Source organism: Ursus arctos, unplaced genomic scaffold (assembly GCF_023065955.2).
Source record: "Ursus arctos isolate Adak ecotype North America unplaced genomic scaffold, UrsArc2.0 scaffold_4, whole genome shotgun sequence".
Taxonomy (NCBI): domain Eukaryota; kingdom Metazoa; phylum Chordata; class Mammalia; order Carnivora; family Ursidae; genus Ursus; species Ursus arctos.
In genome coordinates this window covers 79,896,990-79,911,947 of record NW_026623056.1, presented here as the reverse complement: position 1 = coordinate 79,911,947, position 14,958 = coordinate 79,896,990, and the positions used below count along the sequence as shown (strand labels likewise).

Genomic DNA, 14,958 nt, shown 5'->3' with positions numbered 1-14,958 from the left:
CCAATTAAATGCTCACCTCCTTGGGAATTTAGAACTGAAAGTGTAGTCTCCATCCGAACTAGACCCTGGAGGAGAGCGAAACTATTCAGGAGCCAGGCTGCAGCCACTCTCCCCGTGTGCACTGAGTGGCACACAGAGCAGGTGCAGAGAGACGGGCTGACAGAGAAGATTCTCCGGGTTCCTGGCAGTTTTCCACTTCCTTGTTCTATGCTACTTACAGGCCTGCTCCATTCTTTGGCTTCTATGTGAGACACACCTATATCCTTACAACATATGCATTCATTAAGTCATTCATTCATGCTTCAGATGGTTTGTTTCTTACAGCCAGTGTCCAAATTAATGTAACAGGTAAACAGGGTACTGACCATAAACTATGAGTAAGTTTTTATTTTTCCACCCTTCTGAAGGTATATAAAGCTGGTTTTTTATTTTTGCTTTTGTTTTTCTGTGATGCGGGCAAAGAGGGATTCAATTGAGGAAATCACAACGTTATCATGACAACCAGGTACAGGATCTCCTGGACAGGTTGTTTCTTTTTACTAAAATATTGCTGTACTAGAATGTTTGTGCTTGAAGACTTGCTACAATCACAATTTTAAACTTTCACCAATAATTAACAAAGACTCAAAACCAAATATTCAAAGAATGTTTTCACTACTTCTAGGTGCTGGTGCCCTGCTGTCTCTAACCACAGTTGTCTTGTTTCATACAATGCTTCCTTCCCGCAACCACTAGGGAACAGAGAAACTTGGGTGCAAATTAATCCATTTTTCAATTAATTTTTGAAGCTGGAATAAATAACAAGATTCAATAAAGTAAGCATTCTTCTCACTTAGAGTCTCATTAGATCTTAAATTTTCTATTCATACCAGCATATGAGTTTTTTTCCCTTAGATGAAAGATCCAAGTTGTTTTATTTGTTCTGGTATCAACCAAAACAAGTTATTCAAGTTTACAGCTCATTTAAATGAACAACTGGAACATTAGCTTTTATAGATCCCAAACACCGCACAGAAAAATTAAAGTGTTTCATCATTTTTTAATCTTTACTCAACCACTAAGAATTAGGTAGACAGTAGGGCGCCTAGGTGGCTCAGTCGGTGAAGCATCTGCCTTCGGCTAGGGTCATGATCTCGGGGTCCTGGGATCAAGCCCCACATCATCGGGCTCCCTGCTCAGCGGGGAGCCTGCTTCTCCCTCTCCCTCTGTGGGCCCCCCACCTCGTGCTATCTCACACTCACACACACACTCTCTCTCTCAAATAAATAAAATCTTAAAAAAAAAAAAAAAAGAATTAGGTAGTCAGTAAAACTATCCTCAATTTGTATATCATTAAAAAACAGCACCCAGAAATAGTTCTCAATGTACATATTATAGCGTATCACACTAAACGAGTAGAATACTCACGTAAGTAAAATGGTCTAGGAAAACTCATTTTCTTATTTCTTAAGCTTTCTAAAAATGTCATATAGCTTATTTTCTTAAAATGCTAATGGGTAAATTTTGAAATTAATGTATAGTTGAGCATTATAGCTGACTTAGGAACTGAAATTGCGATTTCCTCTATACAAAAGAAAGAATGAATGAACAGGGTGGAATTTAAGTAACGACGAACTTGTCTACTCACCAGCTTCTCAATTTCTGATTCAAGATTCTGTATGCAGTCAAGTTTCCTCTTGCGACAGCGCTGTGCAGCAATCCTGTTTTTACTTCTTCTTCGAATATCATGGATACAGTCCAGTTGTTCCGGAGTCAGCTTGTGCATTTTCAACAAGGATTGAAAATCATTTCGAGAGAGTGAAATTATTCGTTGTGCATTAAATGGCAGTTTTACCTAGAATGTAAAATAAACATTAGTAATTGTTGCCGTACTATGGAGTTATACTTAAATCTAGGAAGAGGAAGATATACATCTATATTTTCCAGAGAACGTCATTTAGACTTAAAAAAAAAGACCTCTATTTCCAATTTCTATGTAATCCCTTATAAAAAAGACTGATAATATTTCTAGACTATTTTAGAGGGTTCAGAAGACAAGAAAATTGAGAAGCATATTTTTTTTAGCAAATTAAAAATATTAACACAAATATTCATGTATTTAAAATAAAAAAAAGAGAATTTAAGTTCCTTTACTGGGGTATGTTAATAACCCACAGATATCTTTAAACCTCTTTCTAAAGTGTTTTTAATGTGTTTAACAAAACCAAAAAAAAAATCTATTTTATACTTTGATTTACATTACACAGTAATGTAACACTGATATAATTACACTAGTAATTTCTAAAGCATTTCAGAAAATTAAGTTTTCTGTCAAGAGAATATAGTTTCACATAACTCAACAATCTGCACATTTCATACTCCATTATAGATATGGTTAGAAAATCCTTATGAATATTTTAAAGTCATTTTCAACATACTTAAATTTGGAAAAAGGAGAAGATAATTTTTTTAAATAAACTGAGAATTATATTAATTATCAAAAATGCTTATAAAACACTGATCAAATTTCTCTGGCAACCTACTTAATTTGTCTTTCAAACTTAGAGAAGCTAGTTTTATAAAATGCTTTACAATTTCTTAAATATTTTATTTTTTAACATTCTTTCCATAGTTCCAACCACTGGATTTATAAATGCCATAAACAAATCTACAGCGATATCTCATGCATACATATTACTTCTTAATTAATCATCAACTATCTCCTTCCAAAGCCAAAGGTGGGGGGTGGGGAAGAACCTCTGTCCCTCTTTTAAATCCATGTCATCCAACAGCTAGAAAACTAAAGAAAATGATAAAGAACCAACAAGACTTTATTATCACTGGAATTATGGTAATGTTTTACAAAAAAGCAGCTATCAAATACAAACATTTGTACACAAAGTACACAGATCATGCTTGGTAAGGTTAATACCATACCAGCTACATGTAACTCATGCCAAATTATTAAGACATTATATTAACGGCTAAAATGTCTAAGGGAAAATAGGGAAAAAAAATTAATGGCTCTGAAAAACTAAGGCAAAGAAAACTCAGCATAGAAGCCACATTCCTACACCTAGTCACTAAGTCACTCCTAAGTGACTAGTCCAGAGATCCTGTGGCAATGAGTAAGACTGGAATATATGTTGCATTTTTCCAGGAGGTACAATGTAACAATCAGAATCTTTTTTTTTTTTTCCCTCTTGGGACATGGTATTTGACTAAAACACTTAAAACAGCCAATGTGTGAATCCACTCCAGGGCAAATATAAAAATACCTGCTTGAAATATATGAACACAGAAGTCCTTCAAACTTCGTCACACTCCTTTGGTACTGATCACATGGTCTATGGGTTTCCTCCCCCCTCCCGGAGCCTGCTCATGTGTCCCTAGTGGTGTAACAGGAGCTGACCCAGAGGGAATCCTGATTAACGGTGGTAAAACAAGGACTTAAAGACACACACATTTTCCCCTCACCTCACATTCTTGTTCTCTGGCTGAACAGGGTTCGCTGTCACCTTCAGTATCGGTCTCAGAGTCATCTCCCAAGCTAATCACACAAGCATATGGGCAAGGTTCCTGTTGGGGTTCTGAAACATACTCATCGTTTCCAATTTCCAAATTGCTTGAACAGCCTTCAGTACTCAGAGTACTAATAAAAGGGCAGTTGACAGAACTCAGCGTTGTAAAAGTCCTCTGACCCGGCTCTGGGCTCTCACTAATCCTGATACCTAACCAGGGACACTCAGACCGTTTCTGTGAATAAATCTGTTCTGAACCATCTTTGGCCACAGCAGGTGATAACTGCATTTGGCAAGAAGAGTCTGTGCTGCAAATGTCACTCCAGAAGCCTTTTGCTAGGTGTTCTGCCACTTCTCGTTCCACACTACTCCGATCGCTGGAGGCAAGGCTACTATCTTCCCTGGGGCCAGAGTCAGATTTCAAATGTAAATCCTGACTTTCACCAAATGTTTTCTCCTCTCGAACCTCTGTACCTGACAAAGGCTTTTCTGTTAACACTGCTGTGTTTTGCATTCCAGCAAAATTCAAGTCACCATATTGGTCGTATGTGTGTAAAAGAGACAGAGAATAGAGCCCGTGAGGGTCTGCGGAAGAATTGTGGGGGAAAGGAGTCACTTCTGATTTTTCTGACGGGCACTGAGAAGCAGGATCTTTCTTCTTGGTTTCTTCATGTTCTGTTGCTAATTTACTTTCTTCACATTTTAAAATCACCTGCAGATCTGCACAGTCCTGGACTCTTCCCAGACACTCATTTTCAGATGTCTCATTCGGCTGAACAGAAGAAGCATGAACGTCTTTGACACTGGATTCCACAGTACGGACCCTGTCAGTTCCAAATGCTTTTTGGAATTTTCTGTATTTGGGGCATAAAGATGGCAAAGCCAGCGCAGCATCCTTCTCTAAGCACATGGATTCACAGGTCTGACTGGCACTGTCTTGCAGAGGAGATGATACTTTTGCATTTGCTTGATACCTATGCAGTTTCCACTGAGGAGTCTGGACATTTTTATTTTCCAAAAACTCCTCCACTTCATCAATTTCTAAATCCCTCTGGTCCAAAAGTGAAAATTTAAGGTCTGATTTTTGACAGTGTGATGGGATACATTTTTTTCTTAGGCATTCTTGCTGGTCAGCAGTGGAGTCCAAAAACTTAAATTTGAGAAACTGAAAGCAGGATTCCTCAATGTCACGTACACCTAAAAATTCCACACACTTGCACACTTCATCCACATTGTCCTTACTTAAAATCAGTTTGGCAGTGTAGGCAAACTGAATTAAAGGTTCAAATCCTTTAACTGTCACCTGTTAATATATAAAATAAAAACAAATGCATCACTTGAAAGTGGTCTAGCAGATAAATAAAAGTAGAAGAGGAATAGAGAGATGAATAACTTACTTGTGATCATTATAAAAAAAGGTCTTTTAATTTGGTAAGTAAAAATATTCTTCTAGAAAATGCAAAGCTAATTAGGAGTCTGGAAAAGCATGCCTAACACACCCCATTCATTAGAACCATACCCTCCACTTGATAGATTCCACGGTTAAAGACACATGAATTACAGTTTTACTCACATGAGATAAAAACATTAACCACTGCCACTATGATATGTGTTGCTACTTTTTAAAAACAAAGGCTAACCCATAGTTGGCCTTTATCATTTTCTTGGTATTACCTTATTCACTGACCTCTGCCACAGAAGTGACAATCTGTTGATTCCCCAAACTGATGGGTGACCGGCATAAGCTAAACCGTAAGCTTCGTATCCATCACAGAGTAGCCCGCACAGGCCTGTCATAAACAAAGAAGTTCTACATACTTTCTCCAAACTCCTCTTAACAACTGCTATTTTGTGTCCCAAGGCTCACACTCTTCCAGTTGCAGTTACTCACTAAATAAAAGCAAGCTATTCTAATAAGAGAAGTGTAACCTGGACCTCCTGGGCCTGTGAGAGCTCTCTCGGAGGCAGGACATAACAAGGACGGAAACATTTAGGTGTTTGAGCTCCACAACAGGCTGGTGAGAAAGTCATGTGTAAAACCAAGCTCTAGAATTATGACATGAAATCATCTTTTGTTTACCAATACATAGAAACAATCCCAAGAAAGAAGAAAGGGGGAACAGAACTCTTACAGAGCACCTGCTTTCCATGAGGCAGTGTCTTAGAAAAATGGATGATTTCTAGAACCCTAAACCCACTCAGTTTCCCATCACAGGGAAAGGCCCAAAGGGAGAGAATGTGACATAGTGTGGCCATGACTCTGAGCATGACCTCTCCCAATGTCTACAATCCACTGGTTGTGCCCTGCTTTGGTCATTTTATCAGAAAGTCACATAGGGCCACCGGGGTGGCTCAGTCGATTGAGCGACCAACTCTTGATTTCGGCTCAGGTCACGATCTCGGGATAATGAGCTCAATCCCCGCCTCGGGCTCCATCTGGGCACAGAGCCTGCTTAAGACTCTCTTTCTCCCTCTCCCTTTGCTCCTCCCCTATGCACATGCTCTCTCTCAAAAAAGTAATATAACAGTGGGTCAAGTTCTTCAACTGCTCGATAAACGTTGTTAACTAACATTCAAAACTAACGATTCTACGTGTAAAAATGTCATAATTTCCAGGTAAAAAGTTAAAGAAATGAGTTGTTGCAGAACCCGGGAATTGCTCCTCGGCCTCATGACAGGAAGGACACTGTCTTATTTTTAACTTCATAAACCATAAAGAGATTTAATTAGGTTCAATTAAATTAAAATCAGGGTGACTTCCAGAAACATGGACCTCTGTCCCACCTCTTCTGGTAGAGTAATGTTAAGCTCTGCATCGGCCTGGCCTACGAGTCTCGAGTGCAGGTAGCTGCTGCATGCCGCCAGCACAGACCGGTGGGCACGGAAGCGCTGGCCCTCCACGAGGACGGTGACGTCACACAGCACGTCCTTCTTCCGCTGGTCGTTGAGGCTGAGCAAGACATTGGTGCTGTGCACTGAAGATTCATAGGCAAAAACCGCGTTCTCACTCAGAGACATTCTGCGTAACAAATGGTGCCGGGAAGTTCAGTGAAAGCATGCTTCTAGTCGTCATCAAACCTGCAAAAACACATGCACGACTTCACTTGAATAAAGTCTTGTTAAAAGTATTTTTTAAAATGACAGTGTCAAATACAAAATACTCATCACAAAAACAAAAATGAAAACGAAAGCCTCTAGAGAACCTATACACATTTATTAATTTATTTCATTTAAAATAGGCTCTTTCACAGCCATTTTTAGTTAGTTTTTCTAACTTCAGAAAAAAGGATCTCAGGATGAGGGAGGCAAGAACTTTTTGAACCAAGGATTTCATAGCTCTCTGAAAGCGAAACATTTCACCCTGAGGAAACACCTCTAATGAGCAAACAGACTAGGTCTGGGAAATTTCTGGGTGGCATCCCAATCCTGTTGCTTCATGATGTTAATGGGCGTGTGCGTAGTTCCTCAGAGGTCACCCTTGGGATGGGACTGGCAGTAGAACAGGCATATGGCATTCCAGCATTCTCCATGCCCCCCTCCCCAACACTGACAGCCGGTAGGAGGCCTTGGTGCTTTATAACAAGGGACACATTCTACATAAGGTAAGGTTCCTCCAACATAAGGAAGAAAATGACTTGAGAAAAAGACTCAAATTTGTCAAGCCAGGTCTTAATGAGTCTTTTTATAAGAACAAGTCTTACTTTACACTACAAAATGGAGGCAACAAGTACAACTATTTCATCATTAAAAATATGCTTTACCATACACAGAAACCCTTAGTTTTCTCAAAATGTTCAAACGTAAGTTATCAAAAATGTGTTTTAAAATATACCCTATTTTAAATATTGTTTTAAATATTATGACATACAATAACCACCATTTTTGATCATATACAAACTACTAGCAAAAAAGGATAGCCACGATACATGTACGTCTACATATTTCAATCATGTACTATTCGTACATATTACTTAGAAAACACACAGAGACTGAAAGTAAGAAATCAAAAGAGAAGTTCCAGTATTCTCTTCCAGAGCCCAATGGCCAGCGGTGAGCACCCCCAAGGTATGTGTGCATACCCCTCTATGGCACGATGATAAGGCTGAGAAACTCCTCACAGGTATCATCCCTGCCATTCACTTTTGTTCTTCTGAACTAACTCACTGCCTGAAACAAGAAGGTCCTCAAAAGTTCAGTGACTGAATAAACGTTATTGTTTCCTGATTCATTATACTCCAAACAAAAATGAAAGGAGACCAGAGGACTACTAAAGTTCAGGCACACCGGGCCCAGATCATGGGTGACTTCTGTCTCAAAGACAGGTTGTTTTACTCACAAACACATGAAATGCATCTATGAATTCTATCCTACTTATGTGTTTATCTTTGAAGTGTTCGATACAGCTAAAATGTTAAGTTCCTCAGAAGTAGTCAATGAAAATAAAATGTCTCATTATGGGGCTAAACTCTACCGTAGGTTAAGGCTCACAACCTATCATCAGCATACCACATAAAATCATAGCAACTTCAAAATTCGGTACTAGAACTAACTTAACTTTTGGGTTGTGCCCATTCGAAAGAGTAGTAAATTCCCTTTAACAATTAGTCTTAATATTTCAGTTACCAACACAAGGAATTAATGTTAGGAATAGTAAGGAAGAAACTATCAAAGAGATCATGTACCCTGTGTGTGGTCCCACACAGACCACTGCCCTCCACTTTCTCCAGGACTATGTACCCCTTCCCCAGCCAAGCCAGACTCAACAGCTGGCCTTTGTCCTGCACCCAAGTTCCCAGCCTCTTCATTTTTTTCTGGCATCTGCCTTGCAAACCCTTACAACTAGACTCATCTTACTTTTACATCTCGTCATTCTGCCGAACACCGCACAGCCAGGCAAACTATAAAAACACGTAGGCTGGTGTCACTATAAACTCACGGTCTCAGCACTGTTCACCAATTCTTCTGTGTGCCCCGATATCCCGTTCTCCACAACAGCCTTCCAAGTAGTCACTTTTCTCCTCAATTAGTGTCTCCCCCAGTAGACAACCATAACTGGAATCCAATCTCAGAAAATATTACCCCCTCCCACCACCTCCACAGTTCCCTCTCCTATTGAAAACAGTCCCCAATGTCTGCTCCTAACCTCATACCATCCTTGCTTCTCTGGAATCCAGTACTGTGTCTTAACACTGTCTTCTCACATATGTCCAAACTCTCTCTCTCTCTGCGAGCTTCTTCCCATTAGACTTTGCTCATAAACATGCTTAAGTCTCTCGAGAAACTATCCTAAAAACACAAAAAACTAACAGCAAATATTCATAAAGCCATCATTCTGTACCAGGCACTGGCCTGAAGTGCTGACACAGCTTATCTCACCCACTTTTCACTATAGCCCTATGACATGGATGCTCTTATATCATCCCATCCTTATAGATAAGGAAACTGAGGCTCAGTAAGAAGTATCTTGGCTGTGGCCAAAAAACCCGTAAGATGAGGAATGAGGATTTGTACTAAGCCCTGACTACTCCGTATCTGTCTCCAGCTAGTATCCGCTGAACACACGGTGTAGAAAGTCACTGCAGTACTATGGGGAGCAGGTATTACTAAAAGGTTGTGCATGAAAACAGGAAAATGGGCCTCCCAGAGAGCCAGGAGCAAATGAACTGGACCTGAACATCAGAAAGGGGACTCTGGACTCTTCAACACTGCAACCTAAAGGTGCCCTGGTTCTCAAGGGAACTACAGCAAAAACAGTTTCCGTACCTCCACTTTAGAGCTGCTGTCAGTCCACATACGTGTCCTTACTACTCACCTCGAATTCCAGAAAGAATTTACTCTTGGCTCAGCCCTCCTGTTTAGGCAGTTTGGGGTGACAGATCACTTCATAAGTTCACGGCCAACTTACAGATTTGCTATGAGACACAGATTTGGGTGATAAGCCAACCTCAAGCCCCAGCTGCAGCTGAGAGAAGCCAGAGACCCAAACAGTACAACAAACAGCCACTCAAGAGGACCCAAGAAGTGTCTCACTCAAAGTAGACTGAGCATATACACATGCCATGACTGATCTTGCTCCCCCCAGCACCCTGGGACTCATCCCGACACCTTCAGCCCCTGTATGCAATCTCTCACTGAGACCTGCTACTTCTGCCTCTAACCACTGAGACCCGCTTCTCTCCATCTGCACTGCCACAATTCTAGTCCAAGACATCACTGGCTCCTGTCTAGACAATGCTGCTCAGCCTTTTGTAATGGCTTCTAAGTTCACACATGTACAAATATATTAAATAAAAAGTGAAACTAAGTTTCACATATCAATATTTTATCCTCACTAGCACAAAGTATTCTAATTTCTATTCTGTTCTATAAAAAAAAAAAAAATCCAGTTGTGATCTACTCAATTTCAAGAACCACTAATGGACCATCATCTCATGCGTGGAAAACACAACCCAGTGGCTAACACACAGGGTCTAGAATCACACACTATTTAGGTTCAAATTCCAGCTCTGCCATTACCTAGCTATATGACCTTTGGGCAAGCTGCTTAACCTTGCCAGGTCTTGGTTTCCAGAACCTCACTGGATTGTCATGAGGTTTACATGGACAATGAGGGTAAATGGTTTCGCATAGTGCCTGGCCTATAGCAAACAAGTAAGAAATATCAGCTGCTCCTAATAACGATAATAATAACAAAAGCTTCATCCCCCTCATGGCCCTCTAGATGCCCTCCAATTTATTCTCCCACATCGAAGTGATTTCTCCCTTGCCGAAACCCAACGTTGTCTTACAGATTTCTTATGATCAATTCTAAATCCTTAGCCTATCCTCCAGACCTGCATTAATCCAGCCTTGTCTCAAACTTTTGTCTCCCTCTCCTGCTATTCTCTAGCCTCACCATCCTTTCTTCCTGCCCCAGGGAACCAAGCTCCTCTCGACCTCAGGGCCTTTGAACACACTGTGCCTCCTACTTGCACTTCTCCTACTCCTCAGCTGACTAACTCCTCCCTCATCTTTTATATCTCAGCTTAAATGTCAAAATCTCGTCTGACTTGTTTTCTGCCATAACTCAAGCACATAACATAACCGTACCTGACTCAATGCAGGAACTTGCTTCTGAATGAATGACTTCACATATTTACTACAAATCCAAAACATAGATCAACTACATTTTCTTCCAAACACAGGGCAAGCAGCTATTCTGGTATATATAGAAACAATGCCACTATGCCAAGCACTCAGAGAAAACTCCTTGGATAGCTCTCCCAGAGTCAGGAGCAGCAAAAGGGAGCCCACCTCTGGGAGCCAGAAACATATCTGCAAGACAACTGGCCAAAGAAGGAGAAGACTTGACAACTATAAACAAAGCCAGTACAACTGACTTGCATGAACAAAGACACCATGACCCTGGCCTCATCAATATGGGGTACAACAGAAAGTTAATCTGATAATCAATTTTCCTAATTCTGAAAACCATCCAAGTGGTCAGTAATCCATTTTCACCCAATAACGTAATGACTAAAGACTAATACACATCTTTCTAACATCTGTCAGTGACCTTCTAACATTTCTCAAACCTAAAAGGTAAGATACACCACCACCCAAGGAACCTTCCAGATTTAAAATTCTGTTAGTTTACTAACACCAAATTTAGATTCCTACGTTACACCTGAATTTTTCTATATTCTTGGAAATATATGCTATTGTTATAATTCAAAATAAAGGTTTGCTGACCTTCGTAACTTGCTGATTCATTCAGTAATGCTGATAAAGGATGAACAAGCATTTTAAAGCTTCCTGTACTTCGATTTGGAAATAACTTCTGCTCTCTGCTCAATGTATACAATTTAAGTTTTAATAGTTACCATCTGATGTTTTTGCTTTCAAACTGATAAAGAAAATAAACAAGATGCTATGGCTTCATCACATTTTCATAACTTAAAGGATAATTTACTTTTAAAAAAAACTTATAAAAGCCTAAGGAAAATATCTGATCATGGGCCAAGTACAATGCTTCCTAACAAAAATTCTGAAAGTAACTGTCTGAGGATAAAGTTCCACACATACAAGAGCTGCAATTTTGTTTCCCTCAAGTCTCACAGAACTTTGACTTGTTTGTTTTCTTTAAATTATCAATGTAGAAGGGCATACGAAATAATCTAACACCAAGGAATCACTTAAAAGAAAAAAAACTATCATCCAAACATCCTTTATCTTCACTGAACCATGACGAGTGTCCTTTCTACATGTGTATACCTGAGCTACCCAACAGATTTAGTGTCATGAAACACAAATAAAAGACAGTCCCTACATTCAAGCACACAACCTACAGATGTTCAAAATGAAAATCATGTCTTGGGGCAAAGGAGAGGACAATGATCATTATAATCAATTTACACATGAATGTGAATATTCCTAAAGGTATTTATTTACAGTAAGTCTTCAAACAAAAACTACTTCCTGGTCAATTCTCATTTAACCAGTAATATTTGATTAATGAGAACAATGATTTCCAAAATAGTTCTGTTAGCCAAGGGGGTGGGTGTGTGTGTGTGTGTGCGCGCGTGTCTATGTGTGTGGTTGGGCATATGTTGGACATCTGATATGACAAAATGGGCAACTGAGCTGGCCTTGATATAAAAGCAATACTCTCCATCTGCAGCCTGGAAGAATTCCTTAGTACTGCCTTCCCCTTCTCTCTAGTGGCCATTTGGAATTTCTACCTTTTCCTCCTTATTGCTTCTGCCCACCACCAACTCCATCACCCTGTCAATTACCTTTGCCTCACTCAGTTTCAGGTCAGGGTCTTCAATGGCTCTGAAGACAGGAAAATTCCTCTTAGCACACCACCCTTCTAGGCTCCCTCCTAAGCTTCGAGCTCCCCTAAGCTGGTTTTTGTTACAATTTACCCAAGATACCCAGAGTTTGAGCGTTCTTCTGAAGTTAGGCGCACCTTATCTTCTGTTCAAGTAGATGGCAAAGACCCAACAATATTGCGTGTGTACACGCTTAGTTCTTTGTCTTTCCTTTCGGGGCCTTTATATATACTTATATAAACGCATAAGTAAATACAAAAATAAGTTTGTTTTTAATATAAGGTAGACATGCCCACAGGAAAGTGTCTTTTTAAAAAGAAGGGCTTTTCTTGTTACCATTCCCAATTCTGAAAGAACCTTAACATCAAAAAGTCTGTAGGAATTTAAATCAGAGACAATAATTTAAGTCTACGTTCTTCCCTATATTCGCAGACCTAAATCACCTGCTAGGAAAATCCAGGAAGAATAACTCAGGGACCAAGACTTGCTACTTTCTTTAAGTTTTTGCAGATTTTAAATATCATACTTGTTTAAACATCACATCTGATAATCATATTTTCTAAATCCATTTCCTCTTATGAAAAAATCCTAAGTATGACTAGATGAGGTACATAAATGTATAGATCAAAAAAGCTGAGTTAAAATAGAAAACAAAACAAAAATTTGAATTAAGTAGAAGACCTTACAGAAGCACCAAAAACAAGGACACAGTTTTTAGAGGACTTCTACAACGACATATGGGGGAAATGACCTGGAAATCTATGTTTAAACTTTGGGACTAAAGATGCCACGGCTTTTTTAAAATGAGATGTGGGGAATGGAGAAGGTGAGCAAATCACTACAATTTTTGCAGCTCACGGTTTATTCCCTGCTTCCACACAGGGACAGTTGGGCTTTTTTCCACTTACTCTTCCTCATATTAAAAATTATTCATGTAATCATGGATCTTTTATTATATTTACTTGGTCTAATTCCATATCTGAAATGATAAAGCTAAAGTTAAACATACAGGGGAGAAGTCTGAATGGTTAGAGAAGTCTGAAGACCTTATTTACAAATTCACCAACTAAGAGGTCAGAAACAAAAGGTTTTTTACTTCTCATGTCAACAAATCCAACTTTGATAATTCTGGGTAGTACGTTAAGACAGCGTAGAAGGAAATAAAGGAAGAAAAAAAAGAAGGAACGTAGGAAACCCGAGCTCGAGAACCAAAACAAGAATAACGGATTCCACTATTACACCTTCTTACTGTTAGGAAACAAAGAAGTCTTTTATTTGCTTAACATATTTGGCAGCTAGATCCTTAATAGGATTGTTATATCTCAACTGATTCAGATCATGTTATGAAAATATGAACCAGCAACTAGAACCGGCCCACACCAATAAAGCTAATTTACTGAATACATATTTTTTACCATGCACTTGTCATCACTACTTTCTGTATCAACATTGATGTATGATCTACATAGACCTGCACTATGTAAAGTGTACAATTCAATGAGTTTTGACACTTGCACATGTGCATGAAACTACCACCAAGATCAAGATATAGAAATTAAAAAAAAAAAAAAGATACAGAAATTTCATCACTTAAAATTCCACATGCCCCTTTCAGGTCTCTCCTTCCCTGTTCCCTTAGCTCCAGAGGTAAACAATGATTTGCTTGATGTCACTATAGATTAGCACGCATTTTCTATGATTTTTATATAAATGGAATCACACGTTATGTCCCCTGGCTTCAGGCTTCTTTCATTCAGTTTAATGACAATCGTACTGCATACATCAGACGTTTCTCTAATGCTGAATAATATTTCATCGTATAGCTATATCCCTATTGGTGTATCCATTTAACTATTGAGGGACTATTCTAACAAAGATGGACACGACTGCATTGCTTCCAGTCTGGGATTACTGTAATAAAGCTTCTGTGAACACCCAGATGGACATACACTTCATTTCTCTTGGGTAAATACATAGGGGTAGAAGAGCTGAGTGATACAGTAGGTTTATGTTTAACTTTTCAGAAATTGCTGAACAGTTTTGCAAAGCAACTATCATTTTGGACTGCTACCAGCAATGTATAACAAGTCCAGTTGTTCCACATTCTCAGCAATTCTTGGTATTATCAGTCTTTTTCATCTTAGCTACCCTAATAAATGTACAGTATATCTCACTGTGGTTTTAATTTCCATCTCCTGATGGTCACTGATGTTGAGCATCTTTTTATGTGCTTATTGGCCATTTGTATCCCTTCTTTTGTGAAATATCTGTTCAATTTTCCTGCTCATGTTTACTGGGCTGTTTTCTTATTGAGTTGTAAAAGCCAGTAGAATTTTTATTAGGATTGCAGTGACTCTATATACCAATCTGGGAAGAACCAAAATCTAAATTGAGTCTTCTCATGCACAAACATGGCAAATTTCCCCATTTACTTAGATCTTCTTTCGGCATTATTCTGGTGTTTTTAGAGGTTTTGCACATCTTTCGTTAAATTTATCTCTAACTAGTTTGTGTGTTTTTTTGTAGTTACTATAAATGAATTTGTTTGTTGAACTTCATTTTCTGGTTTTCTGCTGCTACAATGTACAATGTAAACATAAAATCAATTTTTTAAATATTAACCTTGAATTCTGCAATCTTAATTC

The 14,958-nt window shown here is 39.0% G+C and overlaps 1 protein-coding gene across 3 annotated transcripts in view; it reads right to left on the bottom strand.

The window, feature by feature from the left end:
• BACH1 (BTB domain and CNC homolog 1) overlaps nucleotides 1–14,958 on the bottom strand; it is a 42,847-nt gene that overhangs the window by 12,690 nt on the left and 15,199 nt on the right. For all 3 annotated transcript variants that reach the window (XM_026515396.4, XM_048214993.2, XM_048214994.2), the window contains 3 exons: nucleotides 6,285–6,578; nucleotides 3,457–4,803; nucleotides 1,628–1,834 (listed from right to left, as the gene is read on the bottom strand). In XM_026515396.4, the coding sequence (XP_026371181.2) occupies nucleotides 1,628–1,834; nucleotides 3,457–4,803; nucleotides 6,285–6,518 (1,788 nt within the window). In that variant the 5' untranslated portion in view covers nucleotides 6,519–6,578. The remainder of the gene's footprint in view (nucleotides 1–1,627; nucleotides 1,835–3,456; nucleotides 4,804–6,284; nucleotides 6,579–14,958) is intronic.